Below are 22313 nucleotides of genomic sequence, written 5' to 3'. Positions count from 1 at the left end.
TCAATAAAAGTGACAAAGTAGAGATATCCCCCAATAGATGGCATCCTCATAGGACCACATACATCACTATGTATAAGCTGTAATTTCTTAACAGCTCTCATACACCCCTCACATACATGTCTAGCAGGGGTCTCAAGAGTTGGCAACTCAGACACGATATCATGCCTTTGAAGGCGTAACAAACTTCCATAATTCAGATGGCCAAATCGTGCATGCCATAATTCTGCATCACATATAGCACGAGTCATAGTAGAGACTGAGCAAGCATCATGCTACAACTTTTCAAATACATCCATCTTGTATAGGCCATGAAACAAGGTACCTGAGGTAATGACAGAATAACCATCATTTCTATTATGAACTGTACATCTATCATCCACAAATTTCACCATCAAGCCTGACAAGGTTAAGGCTAAAACTGACAGCAAGTTCTTCTTAATGCGTGGCACATATAAAACTTTAGAAAGAGTAAATGCATCCCCATTTGTAGCAGTGAGCACAACTCTACCAACTCCTTTGACAGGATATGAGGAACCATTTGCACATGTGACAGTTCTTACACTTGAGACAGATTCTAGAGATGAGAACAAATTTTTTTATGAAGTAATGTGCTTACTAGTACCACTGTCAAAGTACCAAGCATCCGATTCTGCCACTGGCATGCATACATCATGAACAGAAGGGTCATAACTGCAATGTACAGTCCATGCCCAATCATCTTGAGAAAAACTTGTAGATTCTTTCTTCTCTGCACTTGGTGCAGATGCATCAGGCCCACAGCCATGCCCGATTCTTTCTTTTTTTCCTTCTCTAGCCTTTTCTTGCACTCATTTATGTAGATCCCTGGTTTCCTGTAATAGTGACACTTGCCCTTCTTTTTAGCCTTATCACCTTCTTTCTCTACATCCTTACCTGAGGATTCTGATTTTGGCTTATAGCCACCATGCAGTAAAGAAGCTTTACCTTTGCCTTTCTGATTGGCAACAAAATCTTCGTCACCAACTCGCATAACATATCTGTTTTGCCTAGATTGATCTTCTTGCAAGAGTATTGAAGCCTGCTCACATCAAATGTAAGGGCATTTGGATTTCCCTTCATCGTCGTGAGTCTAAGGGTAGAGGCAACACTCTGATAAGAATCCAGCAATGCATTGAGAACTGTGGGCACTAATGTACTATTAGGATATATCTCATCCACACTAGCGACCTGCTCCTTAAAATCTTTGATCTTAGTCAAGAAGCTATCCATTGAGTCTCCCTCATTCATATGCTCAGACTCCAACTGTTTGCGCAGATATGCAACACGTGCTTCATTGTGCACCTAGTATAATACAGCAAGTGCATCCCATGCCTGTTTTGAAGTTTTACATGACCAAATATGAGGAATAATGCATCGCTTCATAGAAAGTGCAAGCAATGCATGTGCCTGTGTATCTCTTCCATCCCATCTCGTTTGAGCAACAGTGGGAGGTACTGGTGGTTCATGTGGAGGAGCCACATCTATATCAGATTCTACTTCAGATGTACCTACAACACTTAGTTGCACTGGTAGTTGTGAAACAGGATGAGTTTCACACCACTGACCACATTATTCCAAAGGCCTTTGGGTGGCAACCAGTACATGCCTCATCATATATGACCACAATGGGTAGTTAGTCCCATCAAGTTTGTGCTCAGCAGCACAAACAACATGTTGATACATCACTGCTACCAGCCATGACTACCAAATGTGAAATCTTTCAACACACTGCAAGTACTCACAATATTCACTAAATGCAACCCCGGATGGTTGCCAACTGACTGAATCACCTACAAAGTGTATAAAAAATAACACAGAGTAGAGAATAGAGTGTTACTGGTGAAAGTATGATGTTCAATGTTGTTGAAGACACTGTAGAGATGCTGTTGCACACCAAATCTTTTGCCGCTGCACAGCCCAAACACCCAAAATTGAGCAGAACCAATCCAAAATGACACCTCTCTAGAACGTCTGCCCACAGAAACCTTGTGGTGCCCAAAACGCATCGAATTGCGCCACGTACCCCAAAAATGTTTTATACAACACAGTATAGTATATACCTTCTTCTCCTAAGAGGGTATGTCAATCGGAGACAGAAAAACAGGTTCATGACTACTAGATTAAGTGTCAAGGAAGCTAGTTATGATACCAATTGTTGGAATTAGGGTTAGGGTTGCAACAATGTAGACACACAAGATAGAGAAGTTTGAGGGCACACAAACTCACTAGATTAGAATCAACAAATATGTGCCAGATACAAAAGATAAGTACACACCCCAAAATGAGTAGATAAGAGGGTATACATACGCACAGGAGAAAAAACCTCCTAGTGTGGAAAAAAGTTCCTCGGCGGTCCTAAGTGTGTTCACACACATCACTACCATATAATGCTACAGAAAGAAGAGTCGAAGAAGCTAAAAGAATAGGTAAGCCAGCAAGATAAGCAAAAAAAAAAAGGATATCAAAGAGGATTATTAACAAAAATTACAAAAACAAGAGAACAATCTAGTGAACTAAAGGCAAATCTCCAACTAATAGAAGAGGATTTTGAAGCTAGTAAGAAATTAGTTGAGGACCAGATAACAAAACTGCACAAGGTGGAGGAAATCAAAAATCTATGAATAGAACACGTGGAGAAGAAAAGATATAAAATGAACAGAATACATGCCCAGGCTATGCAGACATAAAATCACATAAGGAGGAGTTGGAGTTTGCTATCAATATTCACAAGCACATTTGACAGACTCCATCTAGGGAGTGAACGCAAAAAATGAAATCAAAGGAGGAGCTACTTCAAAAGTCCCTACTATAGATTAAGGACATGACAAAACAAGCATAAGAAGCCAACACAAGATATGCCCTTCTACAAGTAAGGGAAAGCTAGGGAATAACCATCACAATGCTACTCACTAAGAAAGATGCATATATTGTAAAATTAGGACACTAATTGAGTCAGGAAAGTAGAAGCCACAAGCAAAAGAGCCTAACGAGAAAATGAAGTAGCTAGTGGAGCATACCTTGCAATTGGCACAAGTGTCTGTGACTTTAACAGCCCCTCCATAAGTTCTTAACCTATTATTTTCATTACGAACCCTCTCATTCCTACAATATGACATAGATCTTAGTGAAGACCTAATTGGGGGGGCATAGCACTCATTCAACAAAATTCAAATAGGGATGTCGACCCAACCGTCATCATGGTAATTTTTCATAATGATATCTATGTTACTAACTATATCACCATGTATACTCATACATTTCATCCCATAGTACTTAACTTTAGATCATGGTGTAGAGTTATCATATACTCTACCATAGAAAATGCTAGAATTGTTTATTCCCCCCTAAACTTCCTTCTACCCCTATGAATTTTGAAACCCTCTCTAAACTCTTTTGCATGGTTTTAGACCCAAGGGTGGTAAGAAGCTTATGATACATATAAGTACCTAAGTCTACATGAGAGCACCCTTTATCACCCATACAGAATCTCTACCATAAAATATATAAACATCTAGAGAAAATCTTAGTATCCATTATATATGATTTTTCTATTAAACATATTGAGTATCCCATTATAATAACCCAAAAAGATCAAATTAATCTAGATATGTTCATTAATAGCACTTAGCCCCCACCATCCCTAACATCTGAGGAGAATAGGGAGGAAGAGAGTGCTTATCCTTATACTTATCCACTAAATAGATTGCTCACATCTGAGGAGAATAGGGAGGAAGAGAGTGCTTATCCTTATACTTATCCCTAACATCTGAGGAGAATAGGGAGGAAGAGAGTGCTTATCCTTATACTTATCCACTAAATAGATTGCTCACTTCCAAAATCCTTACTTCTCTTGAATATGTTGATAACACCAACTAATAAGGAACCCCCCACTAATAAGGAACCCCCCACTAATAAGGAACCCCCCACTAACATAGCATCTTCTTCTCTACATTTTGATTTCCCTACTGACACTCTTGCCCTCGAGGAGTCACCCCCCATCACTGAGGTCTTCAGCGGCTTCACTAAGGTAACACCATTTTCTACTCCTTTATCAAAAGAGTATGCTAATTAAGATGCTTTGAAGTCGTTATCTATAGAGTATGAAGATTTAATCAGAATAGGAAATTTGATGTTGCAGCCTAGAATCTTTTCCAAGTGGTTGATGCAAGTGATGTCATTTAACACAATAACCAGGTTTCCAAAGGTATACAATTTAGCTCCCTAAAAACTCCCATACATGCCATACCCAATAAGGGCACCAATGTCAGAATGGGAGGAGCTCATGCCAATGGTAGGGGAAGGCTAATCTATGGAAAAATGTGGCAATAGTTAGTATAAAGCTCACAAATCTAGGTAGTACCTAAAGATAGAGATAAGGGATGAGAACCCTAGGATCAAAGAACTTGGTATTCAACTCCAGTTAAGAAAAGAGTTTCTTACAATATAGGAATACGAGAAAAACTATATATGGGTTTTACCAATGCAAAGGGTGAACCCTCTCTTCAAAAGGAGGTTCACCCCAGTAAAATTCGTATTTGAACAAAGAAAGGACTGCAATGCTTGTTACAACTTTACATTGATTGATCTAACTCACTTTGATAACATTCAAGAGTCACAGACAAGGTCTCCTTTTGTAGATAAGAGCCTACCAAAAAATATCAAATCTGGCAATTTCCATATCATGTCATTTCATGAAGTTGATCGTAGTATTTCTCAACTAAAAGAAAGAGGAAATTAAAAAGTTTGATAAGGAGATCTTATGTGTTGGTATGAAAGGGGTCTAGAAGAGGAGAAACAACAAATTTTGTACTATTATCATCGTCTCATACGCTTTCTTGGTTATATGCACATAACATTTAAGGACATGATAGATACATCCTTCTAGACACCCCATCCATACTTTAGGAGAACATTGTACAAGTTAAAATCACAAAGAAATTATCATAGATTCAAGCTTGACAGGGCATTCAGGCCATGAAAAAGTTATAAGGACGGAACTTACATCAGGTTTGGGGGGAGGGGATTGTTAACCCCATTTTGATCTTAACAAAGGCACTCTAAGAGTAGCACAATAAGTGTCATGAAAATACATTCTAAACATTATAAATATTATGGACCAAGCTTAGTAGGTTAGGGTTTAAGTTTGGGTGCCTAAGTGTGAATAAGGGCTAGTTGTATAAAATTTTGGCATGCAAAGAGAGACAAACTGACACATTTGTACTACCTCAACATTGTGAACTGGTATAATCTAACTAAAACTATTTAATCCAAGGTTCCATTATAGAATCCGTACGCATGTATACATGTTCTTCTTACTAGATTATATTTGAGGATTAACACACTCTGAGTGACCGAAATCGAGTAGGAAGCATTTCTGAGCGAGTGCAAAAAATCTGGTGAACGAATTTGCCAATGATCATATCAAAACATACATTTTCTGTGCTAGCTCTACAACTATTTTCCTTTCCATTAGCTACCTCTACATCAATACAAGAAGCCAACAGAGCTCAACTTTCCCATCAAGCAAGCATCCAAAAATATCTTCTCTTTGGCTTCATTGTCACCCGTGAACTATGCAAGCTAGAAATATATCTCAGTCACATGTCAAAAATGCAACACTGTCCGTGCATCTAAATTGAGCACATGGAGGAACACAAAGTACATGTGTTTGCAAGGAACATAAGGTTTTTGTTCTCCCGCTTCTAAAAGTCCTCACAAGTGCAACAAGGAAGCTCCAAAATCGTGACCGAATAGTTCACACCCTTGGTTCGAGACCCCTCCATGCTAACATAAAATATGTGTGATTCATTGCACAAGATGATTGCTTCCCAAACCACTTCAGCTGAGAGATTTTTACCCTTTTCAATTTTTTCATTGAACTCCTTAGTCAACTTCTCCCTCCAGCAAACTACCTTCCCATCTCTATATTTAGGACGTGCATCGCTGACTGACCTTGGAGTCGTGTGGTAATCTGTCTACTACTGATTAGAAGGCAAGATTCCTCTCTCCAGAAAAATACCACTTGCATGAAGATCTTTAATCTCAACATTGGTGAGGCTTGTCCCAACAGGTCAAATGCTAGGAACCGAACCAAGTGTCCCCAAGACCTTGGATGTACACCGTTGACTAACCTTGGAGTGGTGTGGTGATCTCTCCCGCTGATTAAAAGGTGACCAAAACAAAACCACTTGCATGAAGATCTTTAATCTCAACGTTGGTGAGGCTTGTCCCGGTGGCAATAGGCCAAACGCCAAGGGCCAGACCACCAGGTGTACCCGAGACCTTGGACGTATCCACAGCCCATGACTGTGTGTTGGTGGAGTTGCAAAACCATATAAAAGTCTCAAAACTGCACCACCGGGGTATCGACGGCGGTGACCCCAAAAACTAGGTGCAGGAACACCCTCATCTACAAACTTCCCAGAAGGATTGATCAATTTCCCACACCTCATTCTACTCTCCGGCAATAATCCAAAATAGGTGACCACGCTATGCGGTTCAGTTCTTCGAATAGCCCACAGGAGGATGCAGCAACCTCCCCACTGTAGAACTTGTCTCGTATGCCCTCGAGCTGTGGACCAATTCCCAAGTGCTTTCCTCTAAGAAATGCATGGTAGTTCGAGCTTTGCAAAACTTCCAAGGACAAGTCTGCACCAGTAGCTTCATACAAGGAAATGTGATTTTTGAATCCCACACTTACTTTCATGCTAGAGTGCTTTTTTAGTTTTTGAATCTCTTTGTATTTGCCTAGTTTTGAATTTCTGCCGATTGAATTTGTGGCCATGGCTTGGCCATTGGCCATAGCCATTGCAAAGTAGAGTGGCCATTGGACTTAGGGTGAGCATCTGACAAAACGCAACATCCTCTAAGAACTACAATTAAACACACGGGACTTAGCGTGAGCATCTAAAGAGTATTTGACTATCAAGATTGTTACAACCTCAACGTTGGTGAGGCTTGTCCCGGTGGCAATAGGCCAAACGCCAAGGGCCAGACCACCAGGTGTACCCGAGACCTTGGACGTATCCACAGCCCATGACTGTGTGTTGGTGGAGTTGCAAAACCATATAAAAGTCTCAAAACTGCACCACCGGGGTGTCGACGGCGGTGACCCCAAAAACTAGGTGCAGGAACACCCTCATCTACAAACTTCCCAGAAGGATTGATCAATTTCCCACACCTCATTCTACTCTCCGGCAATAATCCAAAATAGGTGACCACGCTATGCGGTTCAGTTCTTCGAATAGCCCACAGGAGGATGCAGCAACCTCCCCACTGTAGAACTTGTCTCGTATGCCCTCGAGCTGTGGACCAATTCCCAAGTGCTTTCCTCTAAGAAATGCATGGTAGTTCGAGCTTTGCAAAACTTCCAAGGACAAGTCTGCACCAGTAGCTTCATACAAGGAAATGTGATTTTTGAATCCCACACTTACTTTCATGCTAGAGTGCTTTTTTGGTTTTTGAATCTCTTTGTATTTGCCTAGTTTTGAATTTCTGCCGATTGAATTTGTGGCCATGGCTTGGCCATTGGCCATAGCCATTGCAAAGTAGAGTGGCCATTGGACTTAGGGTGAGCATCTGACAAAACGCAACATCCTCTAAGAACTACAATTAAACACACGGGACTTAGCGTGAGCATCTAAAGAGTATTTGACTATCAAGATTGTTACAACCTCCTTCATTTACTTGGCCTTGAAGTAGAGGAAGTTCAAAAGAAATGTCAGATTCAAACACTAAAAGTTTTGCATGTGCATACACTCACAAAACAGGTAAACATGTGTCCAAAAAGGGTGTGTCAATGTTGCAAATAAAACATAACTACAAGAAACCATGCAAAGCAAACAAAACCGCTCATATCATTACCAGCATGGAACCAACTAATTCTAGTGTAATGAGATTATTAAACTATTGTAAGTATAGGTGGACTCCCATTGTGTTTTTATGATCACCAAAAAATCTTGGCCATTGGCCATGCCAATGATGTTGGGAAGCAGCCCACGTCGAGGTGGGCTTCTTTGCCATGGCCATTGCTAAGTAGAGTGGCCATTGGCCCTGGCAATATATACCGAGAGAGATCAGTAGTATTGTCTTTCTTATTAGAGGCATAATGAAGGCAATCCAATGACAAGTATGGACAAATTCTGTGATGGGCATTTGCTAATAATGTATATTAAGGCTAAATCCTGATCTTGATACTGAATAAGAGGTATATGGCAGCCTGATTAAGATGGGTTTGTGTAGTTATGGTCATGATCAATGATGGGATGACCAATGACCAATGATGTTGGACCCATTGTAACCTTTTTTGGTAGCCGACCAATGACCAATGATGTTGCAAAGCACCCATGTCGACGTGGTTGCTTCCCAACATAAGAATATTGTCCTTGCAGCCAAGGGACACGAACATGGACATAAGAATACCCTATTAAAGAGCTTAAACCCTACATACAACTTGATGCTCCAAGTGCAACAATAGAACAACCATGGCATGTATGTTTTGCACAATGATGTTGGAAAGCAACCTGTGTCGACACAAGCTGCTTCCTAACACCATGAACATCTACAATGCACTTTTTGTTGAATCCCAACACCATGAAGCACTAAACTCTTTGGAACTACAGGGAAAATGCTGTTACATATGTTTGCAGCTTAAAATCTTGTGGCACTCTGAAAGCCTTATGTGAGGGCATAATTATACATGCTAAGATAGTCAAAGATGGATTTGAAAATGGTGATTTTGTAGGCAGTTCTTTGGTGGTTTAATTGCAGAAGCGCATGAAGTGTTTGATGAGTTTTTTGTTCGAGATGTCGTGTCTTTGAGTGTACTAACTGTAGGGTATGGTGAGCACAGGCTTGGTAAGGAAGTGCTAAGTTACTTAGAGCAGACGAAAGTGGAAGGGGTGTCTCCAAATGCCATTGTGTTTAGCTATAGTTTGAAAGCGTGTGATAGCATAGGAGCCTTGAGTAAGGGATGCCAAATACATGTTGAGATTATCAAAGAGGGGGGATATGAAATAGATCCTGTTGTAGACAACACTCTAGTTGATATGTACACCAACAAAAGTGATGCATTGGCAGAAGCACAGAAAGTGTTTAATGCCCTTTTGGTTGTTCGAGATGTTGTTTCGTGGAACTCAACAATTGCAAGGTATATTGCACAACATGAGCTTGCTGAGGATGCACTTGACTGTTTGGATCAGATGTAATTGGAGGGCCAATGATGTTTTGCACAATGATGTTGGGAAGCAGCCCGCGTCGACTCAACAATTATAAGGTATGCTGCACATGGGCTTGCTGAGGATGCACTTGACTATTTGGAACAGATGCAATTGGAGGGCCAATGATGTTTTGCACAATGATGTTGGGAAGCATCCCGCGTCGACACGGGCTGCTTCCCAACATCATCAAGGTCTCTTGACCTGTAGAAAAAGCAGTGACCGATAACCTCCATGTCATATACTCTGGAAGTAGCGCTCAATCCACCCCATAGAATCTCTTGCACAAATCATTGTTATCTTCCATCACTCAGCATATGGTTACATTGAACAGGAGGGCAACATGGCAGAGGTAATGTGACTTGTTCTTTTAATGCCCTAGGGTAGTTGTGTCGATGTTTCTATGGTGTTATGTAACTGGATTTTGTTGCGTGGCTGAGTTTATACGTGTGCCACTTATGCAAATGCAGTTTTGGACTTCTATGATGTACCTTGTTCACAAAAGAGGGATGTTTGCACCCACTTTCACTCGTGCAAACAAACCATTGTTTGAGGCATTGCGAATGGGAGCCATGGACTCATGTGTTATGCATTACCTGTGCCGGTGAGTGAGCGCACTTTCAATAGTGCAGGATTGGAGCTCGAGGTGGGCTAGAGATGAGGGCTAGAGATGAGCCATACATTTCTTTCATGTTTCTTGGAGAGCTGCTCTATCGTCGACAAGGTATTGTCTTGGAGTTAGGGTGTGGAACGATGCTCGCTTTTTGAAGGCATGCCTCCATTCAAGGAGATCATGCGTTTCATTGGATGTAGATGTTGCCATCATCTTAGGCTATGCATATCCAAACTGCATGTTGATTTGAGAAGTCTTAAATGACAATACATGTTAAAATATTCAATAGCTATTACAAGACCTAGTGGTTTGGATGTGCGGATGGATCCATCACCAAGAGCACTATGGGTTTTTGCAGCCGCTCGAGTTTGGGGCTTGCTCGGTTATGTTCGCTCAGTGTTTTGTAACACTCTTTATATTTGAACCAAACCTAAATGACAAGAAATAGTGGCATGTCATACATGTCATACATGCATAGATAGAATCCCTAGGTTATGTCATACATGTCATACATGCATAGATAGAATCCCTATGCATGTTCTTCTTACTAGGTTATATTTGAACCAGACCTAAATGACAAGAAATGGTGGTATGTCATATAAGTCACTCCACATTTAAAGAGTATTTTATTGGAAAAGCATTTGCTTAATGCCCCACCCCCATGTTGTTACTACTATGATTGACGTATGTGCTCTATTTTGTAAAGCCGGCTATATGAGGAGTAGCCATTATGGTGAGCACCGAGCACCCGGCACTTCTCAATTTAGACGACGCTGGTGGATGGTGGCCAAATATGGCTAGATGGTTACCTAGAGCACATAGGTGAGCGATAGCCAGCCATTAGTTTGTATTCAAAGTTTGCAAGTAATAATATTGTTTACTCTCCACTTTCTTCTACAATTCAATGCTTTCTATTGTGAAGATCTTGCTTCCACTATTGTGTTTTCTTACATATTTTTCAAGATAAGGATGTTGAAGAGCTCATGGAGAGGAGGTGGAAATTAAAGATGATAGATGTTGGAATTAAAGATGAGCAAGATTCAGAATGCAGGATACCACCAACTAATCAAGATGAAGTTATTGATATCCAAGATAAAGGTGAAATAATTATATACAAACATGCTAATGATGATGATGATGATGATGATGATGATGATGTGGAGTCCACTAATAGTGGGATATATTTTTTTGTTGATCCTACATTGGGTGGGGAAATGAATTAGCATGTATGGATTTAATTCAAGTCACGACCGATGTCAGGAGAAGTCGGTTTAGATGCTTTGCTTGATTAAATAATAAGATATGGTACTTTGTTGGAAGAATTTGTTGGTTTGGTTGAAGTTAAATACACGAAGAACTGCAAGATGAGAAATCTTTTCACGAGCGGTAGGTATGGATAGCAGCTTGCTCGACGGCCTTAGACTTTATTTAGAGCTGGTGTTTTAACTCGAACCCACAACTTGAGAGGCATCAACTCGTCGCAACACACAACCCAACACACGCTGCCAAGGAGAGAAATCTTATGTTAGCTGCAATACTTTGTAGAACATTTGCCAAGGTCCTCGAGTGTGCAAACACAAAAGCGAGGTGTGTCATGTCTTCATTAAAGAAAAGCTACAAGCCACAAGAGATTTTCCAAAGGCACTAAGAAGACGCTTTATAAACATTGGTGACTCAACCAAGGGCACAAGTATTAGAAAGGGGGATGGTGGTGTAGGTATAGAAAGGGGGATGTTGTACATATGGAGGTAGATAAATGGTGGAAGGATAATGCAACATGAGAAAGCCATAGATTTCATAAGGAAGAGTGCTACAAGGGGCTCGCACGTGTACGGGGGCACAGCACGTGTGGATGCGGATCAGTTCTTGGTCCTCATAATCGTAATAGTGCCGTTGCCCTCGGTGTGTATTTTGGTGAGGGCGACCACCGACTTCCCCGCTCCTCCTCTTCTGCATGCCTCTGCTGTCCGGGCAGCGTCGCCGCCTCCAATCCAGGTGGCGCCTGGCCGGCCTCGCCGCATCATTATTCTCCTATTGATGTCGTTGAGCGTAACGTCGCCCTGCATCCCACTTGGCTTCACCACTGCAAAAGGGTACGCCACCGGCGTTGCGAGCTTCACTGCCATATTCCGCCCTACCATCGTTAAAAACAAGAATTGTAAAATTAGCTATTCTGCAGAACAGGGGCTGTGACGAAAAAATTGCGATTAGACATATGCAGCATCAACGATTATTCAAAAGAAATATGTACACAACAAATAATAATCTAGAGAATAATAATAACCCTTTTTTAATAAAAAGCCACTTTTCCAGACATTATTTTTAAGCTTTTGAGAAGGCGCTTGCTGACACGTGTCGTTCACTGACGTGGCACATGACTCAACTTCCAAGTGAGCCACAAGCATTACGTGGCAAGGGTGCAAGTGAGTGATGTAGATGGCTTGGCACAACTCTATAATATTTTTTTAAAAGTCATAGGAACTGTCCAAAGGACCCTTTATCCGACCCTTAGGTGATTTGTACTCAGGTGAGTTCATGAAAAAGAGAGAGATACTCAGCTTTTTTCTTTCGTGGAAAAGCTAAAAGGGAAGAGAGAGAGAGAGAGAGAGAGAGAGAGAGAGAGAGCATTTACAACCATGCATTTGCGAGGACCGTTGTGGGTAAGAACGAATCGTAGTAGAGCCGAGATGGCACATGTTGCCTTTGGCCACAGAGGTGTGGGTGTTTGAAAAAGCAAAAAAGGAATTGAGAGCACATTAACAAAACATTTGCTCGTAGTTTTCTGCTTGCAGGTTTTGTTAATATCTCACAAAGCAAGCCAAAATTGTTTTCTCGTAGTTTTTGTCTTGCGGATTTTGTTAATGTAGTTGGGTGCTCTCAATTCCTTTTGCTTTTTCAAATGCATGGTTGTAAATTCTCTCTCTCTCACACACACTTAAGGCACACTTATGGTAAATCTACACTTATTTTTTGGCCATTTCTAGTAAATAACCACCATGATTTACCTTTTATGAAGGCCATCCAAAAACAAAAGGCATTGATATAACCTAGTTCAAACTCTCTCTCTCTCTCTCTCTCTCTCTCTCTCTCTCTCTCTCTCTCTCTCTCTCTCACACACACACACACACACACACACACACGTGCAAGAAAATACTTAGCATGCTTAAGGAGTTGGATAGTGACATTACTCATCCATGCATAGAAAATAGCCTAGGCCAACGAAAGAGCACCAAAATGGTAACATAGATGGTAACCCATTTGTTTAGTAAGCATGGTTGCATGCTAGGTAAGTCCCAGTTGCATGAAAAGTGTTGTCTTCGAGATTTTGTATTCATGACATTGAGATGGGTAGCATTAACACGTAAATAGAATAAGGGAGGTTACACATTTGAAACCTTTGTGAGCATTTAACTCTTACATAAAATTTACAATGGAATGTGGAGGAGAAGGTTTCTCACGCATCTTGCTCTTGCGTTCTTATCTTTCACTGAAGCTTATCGAGCAATATCACGAGGATGCAACTTCTTCCAAGAGAAGGGTGGGTTCATGCTATACCCACAATGAAATGATAGTCCAAAAGAAGGGGGACAACACTAAAGGAGGACCCTTGTGAAAACTAATATTTAGTTTCCACACTCAACCTCCAAGTGGCATATCTAATAGGTGTATACAAAATGCATTGTCACTTGTGAAAGTAGAAAGTGTGACCTCACAATCTTCCTAGACCCCTACTCATCCAATAAGTGGGGGTCTACAAGGGTGGGGGATTCAAAAGTTTCCACCTAGAGACACTTGGGAAGGGAGCTAGTTCAGACACATCATATAAGAAAAGTTCATAGCTTAAGAGCCTTTACACACATCATATAAGAAAAGTTCATAGCCTAAGAGCCTTTACACACATCCTCTAGAAATTCTGAGTCTTCTCACACGAGTAGATGGATGGGGAGACTCCCCATCCATAAGTTAGGTAGTAAGGTCTCCCCCATTTTTCTTTGAAAGAAGTACAAGCAAGGAAAGTCGATAAAGCCTTTCAAAGCAATGATTGGACTTAGCGATAACATGGCATTTTGCCAAGCAACTACATGAAACTCAATCTCCAAAATTGCATCTTTTTGCCTTACATATAGCCTCCTTAGCCTCAAATCATATTTGTAATGGACCATTATACCTTATAAGGTTTGAGGCACCTTTCGAAATTCTCTAGCCACTAAGTAATTGCCACATAAGGGGGGCTCCACAAATAATGAAGCCCCCAAGTAGACATATTTGGCTATCTAACCACACTTGCCCCTGGTTATCGATTCGTCTAGTTCACACAAGCACCCATTTCACAAGCAATGGACATTCAAGTTTATAATTTCTTGTTCTACTCCATTTTCAAGTGGCTAGAAGTGATACAAGAGGAGAGCACTATTTTTGTGGAAGAGGTCAAGCGTTCAAATCTTACGGGGACCTAATTACATACATGACCACTTGATGTCTATGGTTGTCCCATGGTCAAGAGTGGAGTGCCACCTCATTTTTTCTTCACTAGTTCGCCGGCATTGCCACCTCATTTTCTCTTCACTTATCTGTGGATGTCGACGAATGGATTGTGCTCAGACGCTATGAAAGAGATGTGTTGATTGGATCCCCAACCTCCGAGCACTTGGGAATGAATATATATACCTAGATGAATCTAGGAACATGCCTAAATTAACCTTTTAGGAACGTGCATGATATATACTCATGGTAGTCAACCAACAAGACTATATAACTATCAACTCCATTATGCATAGTATGGACTAGATACTACGACATCCCCACTAACGTAATCAGTGCCCAATAGTGGGTGTAGAACTCTGCATCAAGATATGCTCTCACACACGCACTCCACACACACACACACACACACATAAGAGCATGTATTCACACAAAGCCCTTCGTACTGAGTTTCTTTCAAACCTCCGGAGATGCAGGGCAGACTCAGCCATAATGAAGCCTAGCACTAAGGGAAGCAACGAGAAGCATGTGAAACCAACCTAAATAATAGTGCCATGCTCAAAGGAGAACATAACTTATTTTCGAAAGAAGAGAAAGTAAATCATGCGACCTCCAACGACGGATACAAAATAAAGAAATGCCACATTAAAATTTGCTAAAGGTTGTGACATTTAATGGGGCAGAAAATGCGGGGTATCATGCCAGCTCCTAAAAGTCAAACAAGGTTCAAAAGCTTCTATTATTCGGATGTCGACGCAAAAACCTTAGCATTTCTTAACGCATTAAAAACAAAGGCTACCTGCAATTCACATTTATATATAATTTACTATTTAATTCATTAATATCACTAATCACCGTTAAAAAATAATAATTTTTTTTAAAGTCTGATATTTCACCAAATATTGTACCTGATAGTGCTGTCTTCGGATGCATCATTGTGTTAGCCTCTTCCCCACCAACCTCTCCATTACCTGATTTTTTTAAAAATCCAATTTTTTGCAGGCATAATCCCATGATGAGATTAAATTATGAGGCTTATCATTTAGCAAACAAATCATTGAAATGCCCAGGTGAATACATCTGAAATTTAAAGCTTTTTTAAATAATTATGAGACAAGGCTACTGCATTAAACATTTTCATTATCGATATTAACTAACCTGTTTTGGTATTGCTAGTGGGGGACTCAAAGCTCCTCCTAGAACACAACAGTCAACAAAATTTAGGTGAATACTAAGAGATTTAAATCAATGTAGGTTCTGTGAATTAATGCTTGAGAATTAAGGGAGGATTTAAGGTAAACTAACAGTTGATTATGGTCCTCCCTGTCTGCAAGGCATCTTGCCATGCAGCTCTCTAGTGGTGGAGCCTCAGCTTCTCTCTCCCTAAAACAGCCAGCCATCCAGCTATCATTGGATCTCTCCACAGCATCATCCACAGAGCTCAGAGAACCTTCTAAAAAAACACAGAACAAACATCAAAAACTTGGCAATTAAATCAACATAATTGAGCTTAAAAAAACACGTAATCTGCCCTAACTACCTATACCTTAACACAACAAATTAACCTAAGTTTAATGCACCCATACCGTCCACCATATACCACATGGAGCTAGTTGACGCGGGTTCATGCATTTGGAGACCTTCGCATTCAGCAAAACAGAGATTGCAGTAATTCTACACGCAAATTTTAAAGCATTACGTTTATAAAATGAAAAATGGAAATATTTAATCGGTAAAAGCGTGAAAAAAATCAGCTCGAGAGCCATACTTCTGAGGGGTTAAAGGGGGCCGATTCCATGGACGGATTGCCTGCATAAAGGCCCTCTTCTCCCCCTTCAAATTGAAGCATCCGGCGCCGCTTAAGTCGCGGACTATCTCCACTCATTAGCTCCACCGAAGAGTCACGCTCAGCTGCATGTGAACCCACGCTTATCAAGTATTATAAGAAGCACTTACGATGAAATTACAGGTAACAACTAATTACTAGCCTTAATGACGCACTAAACATTCCACCTTCAATTTCCAACATAAACTCAGATGTGCATGCCACTTTGATTTTAGATGCAGGAGTTGTCTCAAACAAACCCTTCATGTCTACTTCGCTCTGGGTAATGTCCTCCCACAAGCTATGCGACGTGGCTGCAGCACGCAAATCAAGCTCCATGAGCTCATTAATTACAGCGTAATGCAGCTTTGGTAAGACCCAGAATCAGCTTAAATTATATTGTTAAACACAGCTGGATTAAGCATTAATCCTACCCAAAGGAGACTCTGAATCAAGGTCTGCAAGCAGCTCATCTTGCCACTCCCAATGCAAGCCTGCGTCTTTGCCTTCCATGACTGCAAACTAACAAGCGCAAGGAACCTTTCTCAGCAGAGAACTAACAGCGACAATGAGAGGATTTCTCTTGATGATCTTGACTATGGTGCTTCAGTGGAGAGGGAGGATGTGAAAACAATCCGGCCATGAGGAGGAGAGAAAAAGGATAGAAATGATGGAGCTACGGACCAAAAATTCTTTGGGGGCAAGAGCCCAATTCAGCAGAACACAGTCTCGATAAGAGGGCAAGGGGCCTGAGGAGAAGAGAAGATAAAAGGAGGGGCATTGTGGGTGCTTGTCAGGCACAAAGATGGACGGAATGATGGGTCTTCTGTAGAAATTAATGGGAAGAGAGAACAGCATGAGAAGAATAGTAGCCTTGCTTTGCTTCAATTGGAAGTCTCTCCCAGCCTTCATAGAAAACCGAGAAACAAGCCCCCAACTTGACCCCCAAATTTGGACCCCATTTTGGTGCCCTATCCTCGTGGAAGGCCAAGTAGGCCCAATTTTGGCTGCCTTGTTTCTACATCAAGCAAGACATATCCCTCCACCTGGAATAGTTTAGATCATGTTTGATCATTAACCCTGGTTCCTAATGGGGGTCAAAGGAATATTAGAGGCAAGATTAATGCTTCCATGTCCACCTCCTATGAGACCAATTGCAAAATAAGGCCCGTTACACATACCCCACTGCCCATGTATGGGCGGGGGAGATTGCCAGCCCATGAATTATGGGCGGTGGATACCCCCACCACATCAGCATGGGCAGGTAGGGGTATGGCTATGTGTAATGGGCCTAAGTATTAAGGACTAGGCATGCACACCCATTGCCCACTGCCACCTATTACCCCATCTTTTAGGGGTCTCTAAGAAGAGTCTACACATGCAATTTGGGCACCCATGCTATATTTATATGGACTTAGAGCCCTCACACACAGCACCCATGCTATATTTATATGGACTCAGAGCCCTCACACACAGCACCTCTTGTGGTGCATGGGGAGGGGCATTTGCGCCGTAAACTATGTCCCATGCATAGAAGGCCTTCTGTTTGAGGGTCATCTTGGGATAATTAGTGAAGATAGAAGCACTCCAAAATGGTTGTGATTTTTTTGCATTTTGCGAGGATTTGGGGGTTTTTTTTTAATGGAGGCATAAAGTCTAGCCTAGACCACCAACAATGTTTCACCTTATTCAATTCTGATGTACCACCTACACAGTGGAAAGCAAGTGAGAAAAATGTCAAGGGTCCTTTATTTTTTTGAGATCGGCACTTCAAATTCTGGTGTACCACCTACACGGTGTGGAAAGAAAGTGAGAGAAATGTCAAGGGCCCTTTATTTTTTGTTGAAAATGGCACTTTAAATTGTAACTACCGCATGTAAAAATATCAATGGTTTTCAAACATTAATAAGTTTTGGGTGATTGGCATAAATGGCATGGTGAAACAAGCGAGGAAGAGCTTAGAAATCTATGAGGCATATTAGAAAAGGACCCATAATGATCATTATCTCATTGGTCCTACATGGGACGCTGTAAAGGGGACAAGGGGTATTTCCCTAGGGAGTTCACTATGTAATATGCAAGATAGTATGTGCAATCAATAAAAGGGGTTTTATTTTCTTTTAGAGTTACATAAAATATACATATATAAGAGTTTTTTAACCCAAAAAGTTAAATTTCCATGTAGAAGAAGTATGTTTATCATCTCAAAATGTATAGAAGGGTTGCATGGATCTACAAAATTTCTCATCAATCTCTTCTTTTTTCAATAGTGAACATCTACAATATTTTTGATCGATCTCTTCTTGAAACTTAGGTTTCACACTAAATACGTGTGCATTTTTGGCATGCACATATTCAAAACTCATGTTGTGGTTTGCAAGTTTAAAGATTCTCTCTCTCTCTCTCTCTCTCTCTCTCTCTCTCTCTCTCTCTCTCTCTCTCTCTCTCTCTCTCTCAGTGGTGCATGTGTTAATGTAGAGGACAAGATCAAGAAACATTAAGAAGAGTGTAGACTCAAACATCCGGCCCCCGGTCGCCACCCAAAACCCATTCCCCCCCTCCAAATTTAGTATCTTTAATTTTGAAAAATAACAACTTATATTTTTTCATTTTAAAGTTCTTGAACTTGACTCCATACTGAAAGAGTCTTAGTTTTGTAAGTAATATTATATCTCTAGAGATAAATTTATTTAATTAGTCCATAACATAATAAACATATAAGAATATATAACCTCAGAGATGGTTACTTTTGCTTCTTTCAACTTTTTTTAAACAATATTCTAGAAGTCAAGAAGAAGATTCTTCATTTTTGTCATAGATTGCACATGATGTATCTCAAACTCGATCTTTTTTATGAGCATCAAAGTTGTTGACATGGATATAATAGAATATGATCTACATCATTGCAAAAATTTCTTTCAAAATGCCAATAAAAATATCATGTATCAAAAAAAATTATGAGGAAAAAATTTCTAATGGTTACTTTCCTTTAGTGTTTCTAGGAGCTACTTGTGAGAACTATGTACATCTTTGCTTAGAGATTTTCCTCCTGTGCACAAATAGTTGATTTCCAAAGTAACCACGTGTCTTGTCTTATATGTGGAATCTACATTGTGTCATATGCTAAAGCACTTGAACCTTATTGTTAGGAGAGCATGAGTGAAGATATTGTGCTTACATGAATTAAGACAACATTTATCCATGTTCATAAACCTGGCTAATGTACACAATTCAATATAATATTGGTGTTGATGGTGGAAAGTAATGAAATAAGATGAACCTTATAACACACATTTACACAAGGGACATGTGCTATAGGAATTCTTTAATGTACATAATTCAATATAACATTGGTATTGACGGTGGAAAGTAATGAAATAAGGTGAAATTTACAACACATTTACACAAGGGGCATGTGATATAGGGTCCCTTTAGTATTTTTTTAGTGAGTAGGTTGTGCAACTCAATCATCACATTGAACATGATTATTTTTTGTGCAATTCCACTAAGTATATTTTTTAGTGAGTAGGTTGTTGTGCAACTTAAGTATCACATTAGAATGAGCTAATTTTTAGGCAACTTCATTATGCTTTTATTTATTGCTAATTTGTGATGAGATGTTATATTGTTTTAACAATGCATAACACCATATATTGCCATTAATATTATTGGCCTAGATGAATGAACAATCTTTAGGCAACTTCATAATGTTTTTATTTAATACTAATTGTGATGAGATGTTATATTGTCATAACATCTTATTCTACTACTACTATTGTTGGCCTAGAGGTTAGAGTTACCTTAGAGGATGTTATATTTTTTTAACAATGTGATGAGATGTTATACTATTTTAACAATGCATAACACCATGTACTATTCTTATTATAGGCCAAGATTTTAGAGTTGCTTTAGCGGTGTTACTCATAAGTAATTTTGATATCTAGATGAGTCATGTACGATAAAAATAGAATAATAAGAAATGCATCAATATTTTGATATGTTTACCCATCCTCTTATTGTGCTCTTAAGCTTCCACATTTTGAAAGAGGTCTAGATGTTAAGTATGTATCACTTTTTGATGCCATATTATCCCTAAACCATCTCAAAGCGGAATTTTAATAACTTGTTCAAACAAGGAGATGGTAATAAGTTGTTCAAGCAAAGTAACTATCAATGTGATTTCTTGTACTTGCCAGTTGGTTAGAAGGTTTGTTTAGAAATGTACCATGATTATCAATGCTTCGGTCACATGAATGAATTGTGCAATAGTAAGAATTATTTCTCCCAACACCAAATTTGCATTATGATACATATTAAGGTTTTTTTAAGGGACTTTCATTTTGAATACCTTCAAGTAGTAAACAAGTAGTTGTTTAATATTTATGTAAATTTATAAAGGCGGGGTTTGAAATTCAAAATCCAAACATGTATACTTACAAAAAGGGGATGAACAAGTATGTAAAAATTAATAATTAGGGGTAAGTTGAATACATGCTTGCATGCATGTGGGATATGGGCTTTCTAGAGTGAATCACCCCCCAAAATATATAATTACTTTGAAGGCCCTTCTAAGGCCATGCTTTACACATGCTAATTAATTAGTTTTAGTGTAAAGAGGGGCAAGAATTACTATACAAGGTATACAAGGGTAATGTTAGACAAGAGTAATGCTAGACTTGAGCATTTTAATAGGAACCAAAACTCCCTTGGAATATCAAATGAAGGTGGCATAACGTTGACATTAAGGCGTTTTGTGTCTAAGTTATGTTTAAGTTATAGCTAACTATAATCATAAACTCATCTCCTATTCACAATTTGCCTCAATAATTGTAGATGTTTCTCTTATAAATTCATCCACTTCCAAGTATGCAAAGTGGAAGAACAACAAATAGCAATAGTGTGAGATACAATAGCTTAAGAACATTGAAGTTGTTGATAAGGATATAAATAGAATATGATCTCCATCATTGCATAAAGTGTTTTTAAAATGCTTATGAAAATATCATGCATCAAACAAAATTGTAAGGAGATAAAAAATTTCTAATTGTTACTTTCATGTAGTGTTTCTAGAAGCGACTTATGAAAACTATGTACATCTTTGTGTAGAGATTTCCCTTCATGTGCACAAGTAGTTGCTTTCCAAAGTAACCATGTGGAACCTTATCAAACTAAACATTATACTACATGGTTCCACATCGTATCATGTGTTAAAGCACTTGGAACCAGAGTGTGTAATGTTAGAAAAGGATGAACAAGGACATTGTACATGCATTAAGACAACATTTATCCGTACTCATAAACTTGGCGAATGTACACAATTCAATAGGAGCATTGGTGTTGATGGTGGAAAGTAATGAAACAAGATGATACTAACAAGGTGAGACTTGTGGCACGTTTACACAAGGGACATGTGCTATAGGACCTCTTTGTGTAGAGATTTCCTTTCATGTGCCAAATAGTTGCTTTCCAAATTAACCATGAGTCTTGTCTTATATGTGGAATCTTATCAAACTAAACATTATACTACATGGTTCTACATTGTGTCGTTTTAAAGCACTTAGAACCGTAGTGTGTAATGTTAGGAGAGGATGAGAAAGGATATTGTACATGAATTAAGACAACCTTAATTCATGCTTATAAACTTGGCTAATGTACACAATTCAATATAACATTGGTGTTGATGGTGGAAAAAAACAAAATATGGTGAGACTTGTGATACATTTACATAAGGGACATGCTATAGGACTTCTTTAGTTTTTTTTAGTGAGTAAGTTGTGTAAGCTTAGTATCACTTTACAATGAACCATTGGGTTTTGTGTAAATTCATCACAATTCAATTTTATACTATTTGTGATAAGACATTATATTATTTTAACAATATGTGACAACATATACTATTCTTATTTATAGGCATACAATTGCCTTAGATTTGTAGATTTGTTCTCGGGGGGTGTGCTTTTAGGAAGACCTACATACAATGTGCATTCAAAGGGTATTAAAAATCCCTTTTCTGTGAATTTTGACTTAGTACAATGACCCCTTTTTCTTTGTAAACTTACGGGTTTTTTTCAAAATGCCATTTAAACCCCCCTTGTGTAAATAGACTTCTGTAAATTTTCTCAAAATATTGGTTTAAAAATACCCTCCTAATGACTGCACG

General features: G+C 39.4%; 2 protein-coding genes across 4 annotated transcripts; one reads left to right on the top strand and one right to left on the bottom strand.

Moving 5' to 3' along the window:
• The first annotated feature begins 7533 nt into the window (after positions 1–7533).
• On the top strand, positions 7534–9224 carry LOC147617097 (putative pentatricopeptide repeat-containing protein At3g15130). The gene is made up of 2 exons (XM_086776422.1): positions 7534–7565; positions 8762–9224. The coding sequence occupies exons 1-2, from the start codon at positions 7534–7536 to the stop codon at positions 9222–9224; spliced, it is 495 nt and encodes a 164-aa protein (XP_086632548.1).
• Positions 9225–11404: 2180 nt separating this feature from the next.
• Positions 11405–17040, bottom strand: LOC147617096 (protein XRI1-like). 3 transcript variants are annotated; one of them, XM_086776345.1, is made up of 8 exons: positions 16588–17040; positions 16342–16467; positions 16097–16239; positions 15915–16002; positions 15634–15778; positions 15487–15524; positions 15237–15299; positions 11405–11980 (listed from the first exon to the last, which is right to left on the bottom strand). In XM_086776345.1, exons 1-8 carry the CDS (start codon positions 16664–16666, stop codon positions 11706–11708), a joined length of 957 nt encoding a protein of 318 aa, XP_086632471.1. In that variant the 5' UTR covers positions 16667–17040; the 3' UTR covers positions 11405–11705. The 3 variants fall into 3 exon arrangements, with proteins under 3 accessions (XP_086632471.1, XP_086632472.1, XP_086632470.1); XM_086776346.1 differs by having other exon boundaries at positions 15634–15781; positions 16414–16467; XM_086776344.1 differs by having other exon boundaries at positions 11407–11980; positions 15634–15781; positions 16588–17039.
• Positions 17041–22313: the final 5273 nt, after the last annotated feature.

Source organism: Cibotium barometz, chromosome 37 (assembly GCF_041138505.1).
Source record: "Cibotium barometz isolate CiBa-2024 chromosome 37, ASM4113850v1, whole genome shotgun sequence".
In the NCBI taxonomy this organism is placed as follows: domain Eukaryota; kingdom Viridiplantae; phylum Streptophyta; class Polypodiopsida; order Cyatheales; family Cibotiaceae; genus Cibotium; species Cibotium barometz.
Note: the sequence above shows the minus strand (reverse complement) of the source record. Positions and strands in the feature narration are given on the sequence as shown.

Excerpts from the sequence above, each read along its gene's own strand:
- LOC147617096 (XM_086776344.1), bottom strand. The coding sequence starts at position 16,666 with ATGGAAGGCAAAGACGCAGGCTTGCATTGGGAGTGGCAAGATGAGCTG. Across the intron at positions 15,300-15,486 it reads CACTAGCAATACCAAAACAG|GTAATGGAGAGGTTGGTGGG; the intron begins GTTAGTTAATAT and ends TAAAAAAATCAG. Across the intron at positions 11,981-15,236 it reads TCCGAAGACAGCACTATCAG|GGCGGAATATGGCAGTGAAG; the intron begins GTACAATATTTG and ends TAACGATGGTAG.
- LOC147617097 (XM_086776422.1), top strand. The coding sequence starts at position 7,534 with ATGGCTTGGCCATTGGCCATAGCCATTGCAAA. Across the intron at positions 7,566-8,761 it reads TTGGCCATAGCCATTGCAAA|GCAGTTCTTTGGTGGTTTAA; the intron begins GTAGAGTGGCCA and ends GTGATTTTGTAG.